The 12,521-nt window shown below is 35.9% G+C and overlaps 1 protein-coding gene across 1 annotated transcript; it reads right to left on the bottom strand.

Moving 5' to 3' along the window:
• Window positions 1–4,224: 4,224 nt before the first annotated feature.
• On the bottom strand, window positions 4,225–11,492 carry LOC142623189 (uncharacterized). Its single transcript, XM_075796585.1, has 8 exons — window positions 11,164–11,492; window positions 10,952–11,047; window positions 10,730–10,813; window positions 9,389–9,549; window positions 7,239–7,356; window positions 6,655–6,790; window positions 5,661–5,839; window positions 4,225–4,742 (listed from the first exon to the last, which is right to left on the bottom strand). Exons 1-8 carry the CDS (start codon window positions 11,365–11,367, stop codon window positions 4,503–4,505), a joined length of 1,218 nt encoding a protein of 405 aa, XP_075652700.1. The 5' UTR covers window positions 11,368–11,492; the 3' UTR covers window positions 4,225–4,502.
• Between the last annotated feature and the right edge of the window lie 1,029 nt (window positions 11,493–12,521).

Genomic DNA, 12,521 nt, shown 5'->3' with positions numbered 1-12,521 from the left:
ATTGCGCACAAGGTTTTCTTGATGCCCAATCCTTCTAAATGTTTTCGAAGAGTGACCACGTCCCAGCTAACATTGTGCATTTTCTTGCATGAGCTTGAGTCTCTCCAAAAAAAGTTGCGATTGATTTTATCAAGTTTGGAGTAGACTTTTGACAGAAGCAGGTTACATTGCATAGGGTGGGTGGGAATAGCGGAAGTGACCGAGTTGATGAGCATGAGGTGGCCAGCTAAGGAGAGTGTTCTTGCCTTCTAGCCAGATAGTTTGGATCAAACTTTATCTATGATGTAGTCAAAAGCTCTTTTATCCCTCCCATCTGAAGTGATAGGAACGCCTAGATATTTTCCAAAGTTGTTAGTGTGTCGCATACCTAGTTCGCTTTCGATGAGAGAGATATTTTCGGCCATTGTGTGAGGAGAGAAGAAGATTTTGGATTTTCTCAGGTCGACTTTCTGGCCGAAAGAGGAGCAAAAATCGTTGAGAATTCTTTTGATGGTAAGGCAGTTCCTTCTTGTGGCTTTTGCAAAGAGAATCAAGTCATTGGCGAAAAAAAGGTGCGAAAATGAAGGACCTTATCTAGAAGTTTTTACGCACGTCCAGTTGCCACAAGATTTTTCTGCCTCAATAAGCCCCGCTAAGTATTCCCTGCAAAGGATGAAAAGATACGGTAAGAACGGGTCGCCTTGCCGTATACCTATTGAGGTGGAGAAGGGGTCAAGTCTTTCTTCATTCACACGCATTGATAGTTGGAAGAGTTGATACAGGACATGATGAGGTCTATCCAATCCTTTGGAAAATTGAACCAGTTGAGGACTTGATGGATGAAGCTCATTTAAGCCTGTCAAAGGCTTTTTCGAGATCGATTTTGAGGGCTATGAAGCCATGCTTGGTTTTAGAGGTGGAAATAGTGTGTATGATCTCTTACATAAGGATAACGTTGTCGCTGGCTTTTCTTGTGGGGGCAAAGCTGGCTTGGTAAGGGTGAATGAGATCAAGGAGGAAGGGTTTTAGCCTCTGAACAAGGAGTTTAGTTTCTACTTTGTAGAGAGTATTACACAGGCCAATGGGGCGAAACTGGTGGACGGTTTCCAGCTTGTCTGTTTTAGAGATAAGGGAAATGAGAGTTGAGTTGAGAGATATGAGGATTTTTTTTGTTTGGAAGATGTTTTCTATGAGAGTGATGACTAAGGAGCTAACTATGTTCCAGTACTTTTGGAAGAAGATGGGATGAAAACTGTCGGGACTTGGTGCTTTGTAATGCATGAAGGAGAAGATAGCTTGCTGGATGTCATGGTCAGTCACCTCTCTGTTCAAAATGTCTCGGGTGTCTCGAGAGAGGGAGTTGAAGGTAGTTCGAGAAGATAAGGAGAGGGGCACTGACCATATCAGACGTGAACAAGGTGTTAAAGTGGGTTTGAATCAAGGATTTAATGTCAAATGGAGAGTGTGTCCAGTTGCCTGCCGAGTCGCGTAGACACCAAATTTTGTTGCGGTGGCGACAACAGATTGTGGAGAGGTGAATGAAGTTGGTGTTACGATTGTCAAGGAGAGACCACTCAACATGGGATTTCAAGGCCTAGAACTCTTCTTCAAGGTGAAGTATCTATTGGTATTCATTTAGAAGCTCATTCTCAAGGTTCCTTAGATAGGTGTTGTAAGTGTTGTGGGTGTTGCAGAGTGCTTTTTGAATGCCGTTGAGCCGAGCAAGGGTTCTTTTTTTTCTTGTAAAAAATGTTTCCAAAGGATTTTGCATTCCAAACTTTGATGTGGTGTGTGAAATCTTCCATGGCTGGGAAGATTTTATAGGGATGGTTGTTCCAAGAGCTTTGAACGATTGTTGGGAAGGAAGGGTCATTGAACCACATGGTTTCGAGATGGAAGGGTCTGGCACCAAGAGGTTGAGAGGTGTGCGAGGTGGTATGAAGGAGGATGGGGTGGTGGTTAGAGGAGGTTCTAGGTAGGTGACAGACGTGGGAGTCGTAAATAAAAGCTTCCATTGGTGGTTGGCAAGGGCTCTATCTAAACACTTCATGATGAAGCGATTGTCTCTCTTATTAGTCCATGTGAACCTCGGGCCATTGTATCCTAGGTCGATGAGGTTGCAGTTATTGAGAAAGTTGTTGAACATGGTCATATGTCTACGTTTTGGGAGGGAGCTGCTAAAACTTTCATGGTGTATGAGAGTGTCATTGGAGTCACTGGCCAATAACCAAGGGAGGGTAATGGAGGAGGCAAAAGAGGCAAGGTTATCCTAGAGGCTAAAATGGGTGTTCTGGTCTAGGCTAGCGTATATCGCAAATAGGAGCCAGTTGGAAGTAGGATTTGAGGCACTTACCTGGACAAAGGCATGAATGGCTTGGTCCGTCACTGAGAGTATCTCCAGTTCCGTATTTTGGTCATTCTAGAGGGGCCAGATATCTCCTCTAAACCCAGCTGCATCAGAACGGTAGACGTTGTTGAAGCCAAGGGATCCAGACGTTGGGGTGTTAGAGGGGCGGATAATGGCAGGACAGGAAGTGGATTTGTGTCCAATACAGGGACATTCAAAGCAAATGGAGGATATTCCCTCATATTGTACGGGTTGTGTCAGGGATCCTATTCGGACTTTGGAGATAAGAGGTGAGTCCAAGTCTACCTGGATGCAAAGTCTGGTGAACCGTCCTCTGACATTGTCGATGGATGAGCATCAATCCTGAGAAGATCGCCAAGTTGGTTTCCAATTCGTTGCAGTATGGAGTTGTCGTAGAATTCAATGGGTAGTTCTGGGAGTCTCGCCCATATCGCCGTCGTGGTGAGTTTTGCTTTCGAGGGTTTAAATCCTGGGGACCATTGTCTCACTGTTAGAAATTGTTGGCCAATGAACCATGGACCTTCATTCAGCACCTTCCAATAATCTTCCTGAAGTATGAACCTTATGAGCAAGTAGTCAAGACCAGGATCAATGCATTGGAGCTCGCCTTGAGGTTTCCATATAGCTCGGATTTTGTAGTCGATGTATTTGAAACCCAAGGATTTTCCAAAGGCCTTGATTATCAGCGTTGATCTCCAGGGGGCTCTAATGCGTTGCTTGTCCTATTTTGAAAGTAGGATTAAGGGCTAGTGTCGTCGGAGTCGTCATCTTGGTCGGATTCTATGTCGGCATCGGATATGCGGAGATTCTGGAAGGAGTGGTCTTCCCAGGTGTGTACCAGATGGATAAGGGAGTCCTTGTAGGAGCTGAGGGCAGAAGTCTTGAGAGGTGGCTTTTTGTTTCTTAGTGCTGCGGATGAGGAGGTCTGATTCCTCCAATGAGAGATCCGTGGGGACATTAGGTTGGTCTACGTCCATGCACGCTCAAGAGCTAATGGCCTATGAGCATCTTCTTCCGGGTTTCTTTATGGAAGCTGTTACTAGAGAATGTAGTGCTATTTATATGCTGGGTATGAGCTAATGTAAAGCATACTTTACCAATTAATAAATCTATTTTAAAAAATCCTTCTCAATGGTCCTATTTTGGATTTGTTTATTCATATACTTTTTTCTATTCTTCTCTTCTTTTTAAATCTAAATAAATTCTAGCAACCTTTGATCTAATGGTTTTTAAGACTTCATAAGATCCTAAGTTCAAAAACCTAATTAGCCTACTCTCAAAGAACTATACTTTATCTGGCATGTGTGAGTAAGAAGACTACATATATCTAAGGAAATAGTTAGAGTTAAAGAAACTTGAACGTCCACATCAGCAAAAATAGAAAAGATGAGCTGACATTTTACCGATTTCCCAAGAATTTGATTCGCCTGAAATTACTTAAAACGTTTTTTATTTTTTTTTATTAAAAAAAATACAAATTATGACTTAGAAGTAGCCAGAAAGAAAGTACAGACAAAATATCCTGATAACTATGAGCAACAATAGGATACTTTCAAGATTAGCCAAGCATTCAAGCTTTTCAATTATCTTTACTGTTTCCTTAGTTTTATACTTAGAAATGTTCCAGTCTTCTAGAGCTAGAAGTTTAACATATTTTTCATAGGTACGTTTGGCAAATGTGAACCATGGATGGCAAATGTTAGATTTTGTACATAGAAGATTTCAAGAGCAGAACTTTGTGCTGATCTTGACATTAAGTTTCTCCATTCCGCTCAAGTCTTAATTAATATCTACACTGGTCTTGATCAGTCAGGTTTAGACATTTGAAGAAGAAAATCAAGAACAAAGTTTTCAAATCATGTTGATAAGTCCATAAATACAGAAAAATGCAGGCTTATAAATTATGTTTAGGTGAGAGCATTCTACAATTTGTAGTCAATCCATATAAACTAAATTATATACACAAAAAAAATGATAATTGATAACATAATTTCTCATAAGACCTTAGATAAAGCATTCTTAGGGTGATGTGAAGTTGCTTTGTACACAATCAAACATCCCCCATGTAAAAGGTGGGGTGTTCTTTCATGATCTAGGGAGAAAGAGGGGACGGGGACAAAATAATATGGATGGATGTACTTCTATGATGTAACCCTCAAAGGATGGTAGGATCTTTGTATCTCTTGAAAATGTTTTCAATATCTGCCATCACTTCTAGTGGCAAAGGCCGTTCAGTTGTCAGAAAAGCATCTACGTCTTCCTTTAGTTGTTCGACAGAGGTTGCCCCAATGATTGAACTTGTCATAAATGGACGGTCTCGCGCAAAACCTAGTGCAAGCTGAACTGGAGTAAGGCCATGCTTCTTGGCCAACTCAAGATATTTTATTGTTGCTTCCTGGAATTCACAAGTAATATCAAGACCAGCATCCAACTGGCTGTGACAATAAGTTTTTTGAAGTATCTAAATTTGAAAGTTAACGTAACTAATCATGCAAAAGACAGCAAGAACTTATGACAACTTGTAATTGAGCAATTTTTTTTTTTGTGGCTCTATCATCACTCTAAAAATAGGCCTGCAGGCTGTGATGTTGAATGCCATAAAAGATTTGAGCGTGTTTTCTTTATCACCAATTGGTTTTGAGGTGTAGCACAACCCATAGTCCAACACTTGTCATCAATTTTCATTTGAAAAAATACAAAATAAAATTAAACTAAAGTGCTGCCATGTAAATGCAACATTAGGTGACATATTGAAGAGATATAACTGCATAAATTTAGTTCACACTTTCTGATAAAAATATGAATGATTTTCTTCAAATAACAAGTACATTTCATTTTCTGTGCATGTTTGGTGTGAATTTGAAAATCAGATTGTTATTGAGCACTAGTATTGGTAGTGCTAAAAAGTTATATTGCTATTTTTAGCACCACCAAATACCAAATGTGGTTACAATGGAGCCAAAGCCATATTTTTTTGCTCCACAGCTACAGTGCACAGCTACTTTTGGCTGTGCATTGTAGCTCATTAAAAAAATTATTAAATTGTTGTGTTCACATTGCTTTTTAATAAAAAATCTCTTTTGGCTGTGTTCACACTGCTTTTTAAAGAATTTTTTATATTATTTTAATCAAATAGCTAAAAATATAGACCCATTGATGTTGGGTGGGTGTATTGTAAAGTGAAAAGATAAAATATATAAAGTGGCTTTTTGTAGAGCTATATTGCTAAATTTATGGCTCCACCAATGTGGATGCTCCATGTTCTATGTGATATCTATCTCTACCACATGTAACAAAAGAATGATTAACATACCTTGGCAACAGATTTGTTATATCTTTCCATGTAGCCGGGGAAGAGGTTTAGTCTTCCTTTTCTTGCTGCTTCTGAATTGGTATCTATATATTTTCCCGAAAGCGATCCACCACCCAGTGGAGAATAAGCCAGTAAACCAATATTACAATTGTTTGGGTGGCAAACTTCGACAAGATTAACTACAGAAAATCAAGTGGACAAACTCCACAGTTAAGAGGCTGACATAAACAAATCTGGAGTGAAATTATATCTGTGCTAAAAATTCCCAATATATTTCACAACTGAAAATATCTGTTCTAAAAATTCCCACAGATTGAGATATTTCCTTTTTTTACCTCATCCGAAAACTGACTTACAGTTTGGTTAAGAATTTTAATCCTTTCAATCAACAGTTTGAGCTCATGTTAGTCCCTCAATTTACGCCATTGTGGACATGAATGGAAGACTAATGAAGCGTACTCCAGGGGAAATAGAGGAATAATGCAATCTGGATTAGAAAATGATATCTAACACACTTCTAGAATGACTACTTTAGTAACGTGGCCTGATGGCTAAGTCTTCAAGGCATAACGAGTACATATTTTTATTCTTGGTATAACAATTTAAAGATATATATCAACTAAGAGTAACTGTTAAAGCCTTTTTGACCCTTAAATTTTGGATTTGTTTTCATTTTGGTTCCTTAAGTTTGAGATTTTTCATTTTGGTCCACCAAGTTTGATTCCATTTTCTAAATGGTCCTTTCATCCCTCCATCCATCTCCATGATTGATATGTCTGTTAAGTGCCAATAAAACAATATTATTTTTCTTTTTCTTTCTCTCTAACAGCCAGATTAGTCTGACATGGATGAAATGACCCTTTCAAAAATGGAATCAAGCTTGGTGGAGCAAAATGAAATCAAATTTAAGAGGCCAAGATGAAACAACCCCAAACTTTTAAGGGTCAGAAGTGTAATTCGGTTTTGTAAAAATAGTGTAAGAAAAGATACTGACTTTCAAAATGACATCTAACTAGCAGACTGTAGCTGTTCTGGATGCTGACAATCTTCGGAAGTCCCTCAACTTTTGCTGCATAAATGAACTCCATTACTCCATATGAAGTCTCATTGGAAACACCAATGTAGCGTACCTAAACAGGTTCAAAGCATACCATATCACATCAGATAGATAATTTCAGTGACCCACACAAGCAGCAGGAGAATTATTCAAGAAGGGTGATACTCAACACTTATTTGAATATATATATATATATATATATATATATATATATATATATATATATATATATTCTGAGCTTTTTAAAGTTCATTGTTCTTTTGACGGTTACAAGGGCATATCCAAATACATAAACAATAAGCATGCTGTCTTCCTTGTAAATCTAACTTGCACATTAGTACACTCATCATAACAAGCAAAGGGAAGAGCAGTATAATGAAAACAACTATTTATCCAATGTCACTACACAATATATGTAGAGAATTATATTTGTTTGGTATATAGCCAACCATCTCATTTAGCAGGACAGTAAACATAACTATAAAGCCTGAGTGACAAGTTATCTTGATTAAAGTTGTTACCTTTCCTTCATCAATAAGTTCTTGAAAAGCCTTCAGTTGCTCCACAAATGGCACACTTGGCCTCCATTTTGAAGGATCATAAGAGAACTCACCAAACAATGGCACATAGCGATCAGGCCTGGATTAAAACAGAATGCTTTAAACTTAGAAACCACAACCTAAACCATTTTTTTTTTCCTGAAAAGCAAACAGTAGGCATAATATTACTGCTCCACATTTAATCCACCGAAGGAGAAGGCATTAATATAAGGAACAGGTCCAGGTCCTAACAAAAAATGATTAAAAATGTAAGCACAAAGAAACTTTCCAAGTCATCCATCATAATGTGTATCTACTACTTATTTCCCTAAGGGCTTTATCAGTTGTTGAGAAATTTAAATCTCAAGATTTATTGATTCTTGAATCTTGATAGTTTAATAAAGCCACAATAAATAGAATTCCTAAGAATTGACATTTATGTTTTTTGGATATGCTTTGAATTTAAATTTATATCGTATTTTAGATAAGTTATATAATATTATACACACTCATTCAGTAATTAAATAATTAATAATTGGCATTATGGATACTTTTTTAAACAACATAAAGGTGGAAAAAAAAACCCTTGAATATTAATAAATATCTTATTTGGATTAAAAAAACACTTTCTAAAATTAATTGCACAAAGTAAGTTTTAAGGAAAAAGAACAGACAAAATTACATTTGAATCTTACACTTTACGACCTTGTGCATTAGAGAAAAGTGAAAACACTAACCTTTACATTACCATTTACAAAATTACATACCTGTGCCACAAGTGTGACACAATTTGGAAACCCTAAGGTTTTAAATGCTCGCTCAATTCCTCTTCAGGATAAAAAAACACACACAAACCAGCATATTCCTCACATTTTCAATCAATATCTTACTTTTCACTTTACTGGTTTGGGTGTGCTTTTTGTTCTGAAGAGTGTCTAATTGAACATTTAAGGTCTTTAAGATTCCCAAATTCTGTCACATGTGCAGCACACGTGTATAATTTCATGAATAGCAAAGGAAAGGCTAACAATTTCACTTTAGTCCAATGCATGAGGAGGTAAAGTGTAACACATAAAATTTATACAGGTAAACTCAATTAAGCATATGTATAGTGAGGTAAGGTGTATTCTTATTTTCCCATATAAAAATGCTATAACTTGTCCAAAATGAGGCTTAGAGTTGAAGGGGAGAGAAGAAGCAATGGAATGATATACCTTCACAAACTATTTCCCAGCCATCCACATGAGCAGCTATGTCAATTAACATGTGTGATACCAATAATTTGAGCTAAACCAATTGATCTTTGCCATGTCAAAAATTAAAAATATTCATCAAAGGAACATTAAGTACCTGTTTGGGTACTGATGAAAAGGCCACGTTTTGCATTTTGGTCTTTTTTTTTTTTTTTTTTTTGAGAAGCTGTTTCAGCTTTTTAGTGGGTTCCGTGCACTGTTCACGAGATCCACAAATCTCTTTTTTCAAAAAACCTTTTATTAAAAATAGGTCCCACGGCACTATTCACACATTTAAAAATTATTTTGCTACAGTGTTTTCAATTTTCAATTTTCAGCAAAATAAGCGGTATCCAAACACACTCTAAATGGACTGAAGCTGAAACAGACCATATATTGCCTCAAGTCTCCATCTGTATCAGCATTAAATGATATTTTTTTTCATACATACTATGAAGGAAATAGAAAATTTGGTAACAATTGGATTTGAGATTTGAGAAATCATAATAGACTTATTGAAGATGCTGCAAGGTAGAACAAAGCTTCCGTTTGCACCATCTAATCTAATACAGTGAACTGATTGGACAATTTGATTGTATAGATGGTGTTTAATATAAAACATTGCTCAAAAAACTAAAAACTAAAAAACAGTTTTGAAAATGCAAAGATTCCTGAATAACTTGCAGTTATATATTAAAGCATGTACAGATCTCATACATCACTCGCAAAAATCACGAACCCGAAGTTTTTGCACAATCTATTAGGTAACTCACTTATGATGCGAAGGCTATTAGTTCGAATCTTTCCTTCCCCACTTATATAAAAAAAAAAAAAAAAAAACAAATCATAACAAAAATATTGTTGTTCACACTTCTATGTTCCAAGGGAAACTTAACTTACCAATGAATTTGCAACAAATCAATGTAATCAGTGCCGAGACGTTTAAGGCTTTTCTCTACACTTTCTTTGATATTTGCAGCATCAACCCGCAAAACCTTCGCATTGTCACGTATATAACTTGATCGTTCTGAATAACCACAAACTTTTGTCGCCAAAATAACCTATCAATGAAATGTAAGAGCTAAAGTATTGAAATTAATAGACCTTAATTCTTGCTTTAATGATTAACACTACTATGTCACTCCACCAAACAACGTCTAGAACTTTATATGAACATAACATGAAGTCCTCCTTCAGTAACTGAGATATGAATTTGAGAATAAAGTATATCATCACAGAAAATTAGATATGAGTGTATTTAAAAAACATAAAAAGATAAAATTAATAACAAATACACCTTACATTCAGTGAGTAAATTGAAAGGGACATGCCAGCCTGTTTTTACTACTATCCCCTCATTTTCTTTTCTTTTTCTTTTCAGAAGGATATGAGTAATTCACAGTTGTATTACTTGGGATAAAATAAATGAGATTTAAAAAACACGCCCGGGGGGTGGGGGAGGTAACCAAAGCTCAATGAAGGACTCTACTTTATACAGTATGAACCAATTCTAGGAGACACCTTTTTAATCAACATAATATTGTTTATAATGAAAACGGTGAAACGATAATCAGAGAACTGCTTCAAAGTGTCCTGCATCAATTTTCTTTGATTTCCTTTCATGTTAATGGTGGAATGTACCAAATTTAACAATCATGCTCATGGGAATGTTTGGGTACACACTCCGTATGCATAAACTATCTCCTTCCTTTTCAATGAAGTTATTATCACTTATCTAGAAATAAATAAATAAAAAATCGGGCTCTATTAAAGGACAACATATGAACTTAAATTTTATTCCTTCCCCCTAGCTAAAAGGTATGTCAGGAATTTAAATAAATAGTCCGTATTAAGATTAAGCAAAATATATTACTTTTGAATTTCAAAAACTTACGAGACTAAAGATATTGAGTAGAAGTTCATCACTTATAAGGCTTTCATTACGATTTATTTTTTTGGGAAAATTATGACAAACACCCAGCGCTTTCAAGAAATGACACTTTCCCCCTCATGTTTGTATAAATCCAACAGATAAGTTCACGCTCCCTCACACTACGACTATTCTAACAAAATATTCCATTTAAAAAAGATTTCTACCCAACCTCAATTGGTATGTTGTAAGGTGTGCAAAATGTGGTGTCTACATGTATAATTTACCATTTTTTAAACAAATAAAAAAATAAATCACAAACTCTATCTCAGAATTAAATAGATTTTTTTTTCCCCTTTTAAATGGAATACCTTGTCACGAGGTTGAGACTTTAGCCAGCTACCAATATAGAGATCAGTTTTTCCTTGGGTCTCCTTCCTCATTGGAATTGGGTACTGCAAAAACAATATTTAGAACCTCACTACCAAATACAAACACCATTTTTGCTTACTACTATTATTTTCAAAATGAAATGAAGCCTAGCCCAACAAAATGTGAGTTGTTGTTGTGAAAAAAAAAACAGAAGAACTTACAGCCTCGGCAGTGTCTAAAGCATTAATGCCACGCTCAGTTGCATAGCTAAGAATTTCATGAGCTTCTTTCTCTGTATTTTGCTCTCCAAATGTCATCTGAAAACAAAAATATAGCCCACCAAAAAAACACACTTTACTAATATGCAAGCAATTTCTCACAACAACTAATTAATAAGAAATAAAATTTAAAACGTTTGTGAGAATTTTCATACAGTTCCGTAAGTGATTTCGCTAATAACGAGGTCGGAGTCCCCGACTTTGTTATACTTCAACTCGGTCTTCTCGGCGAGTTTGGCGCAAACGCGAGTCTTGAGAGAGCTCCTCCTGGTGGTGAGCGATGTAGTTCTGAGGGTACGGAGAGAGAGGCCGCGAGTGGAGCAGAGGGAAGCAGCTGGGACTGAAGTCGACGAGGCCATTGGAAATAACAATGGCCTTATCGGAAAGAATAAGGAACCGTTTGAATTTTGAGCACTGTTTGTTTATTTGAGAATTGAGACCTCTCGCTCTCTGAGTCTCTGTGACTGTGAGGCTGTGTGTCATTGTGACCAAATGGGAAGGCTGGGCTATTTATTTTACGTAAATAAATTATTACATTCTGGGCCTCGGACAATTTAGCAATTTAGCAGTATAGCTAAAAATTTAGCAATTTAGCTCAACCAGAAGTTACATTATCTATTTTACCTACACACATGCTGCAGCAGTGGATCTATTTTAGCTTTCAACACAATAAAATAATATAAACATTACAATAAAATAATATATCTACCATAATAAAATAATACATCTCACTACAATAAAAACACCACAATAAAAAGGTAATGTGAACACAAAATAAAAAATTAATTTTTTTTTTAGCTCTCATGAACAGTGCACATCTATCTATAGATGTGCACTATAGCAATGAGCTAAAAAAATATAGATTTAGCTCCACTGCTGCATGCTTCTTTTTGATGTTTTGGTGAAGCTAAAATAGCTATATAGCTATTTAGCTCCACTGCTGCAAGTGCTCTTAAGGATCGACTTTTTTAGCCCAACATGGTAATATTAATATGATATCATATTCAGTTTTTATATCAATCTAGAAAAAAAAAAAAAGAGTTGTTCCGTTATAAAATAAAAGAAATTGTAAGACAATGTAAAGATATAGAAAGATGAGAAAATATATTAAAATATTGGTTAAGATGTAAATTGCAACTCTAAGTTTGAGTGAAATTTATTCCAGTTTATAGATTTATAATGTGAGATTTTTTTTTTCAATAGTTAATTGCATACTTAACGGCAAATTTTTAATGGAATTGGAAAAAAATGCTTGAATTAAATAAATTTGAAATTTAATAGACTCAATTGAACAAAAGTAAAGTTATAAATTTGAAATACATTTTAATCAAATTTAAAAGAGTGGAATTTGCATTTTAACCAAAAATCTTTAAGGGTGACTCATGCAATACTAGGAATTCTTTTTTCTTCTTAGGGAACTAGGATAATTGAAAAGTACATCATTCTTACAATGGAGTCGCCACTTGTGGTGGCTAATGATCATATCACATTATTCAAGAGTTTATATCATCCA

The sequence above is a fragment of the Castanea sativa genome, chromosome 2 (genome assembly GCF_040712315.1).
Source record: "Castanea sativa cultivar Marrone di Chiusa Pesio chromosome 2, ASM4071231v1".
Lineage (NCBI taxonomy): Eukaryota > Viridiplantae > Streptophyta > Magnoliopsida > Fagales > Fagaceae > Castanea > Castanea sativa.
Note: the sequence above shows the minus strand (reverse complement) of the source record. Positions and strands in the feature narration are given on the sequence as shown.

Coding starts and splice junctions, on each gene's coding strand:
- LOC142623189 (XM_075796585.1), bottom strand. CDS start 11,367: ATGGCCTCGTCGACTTCAGTCCCAGCTGCTTCCCTCTGCTCCACTCGC. Junction 5,840..6,654: donor AGTTAGATGTCATTTTGAAA/GTCAGTATCTTT, acceptor GATTTTCTGTAG/TTAATCTTGTCGAAGTTTGC. Junction 4,743..5,660: donor ATAACAAATCTGTTGCCAAG/GTATGTTAATCA, acceptor TGTGAATTCCAG/GAAGCAACAATAAAATATCT.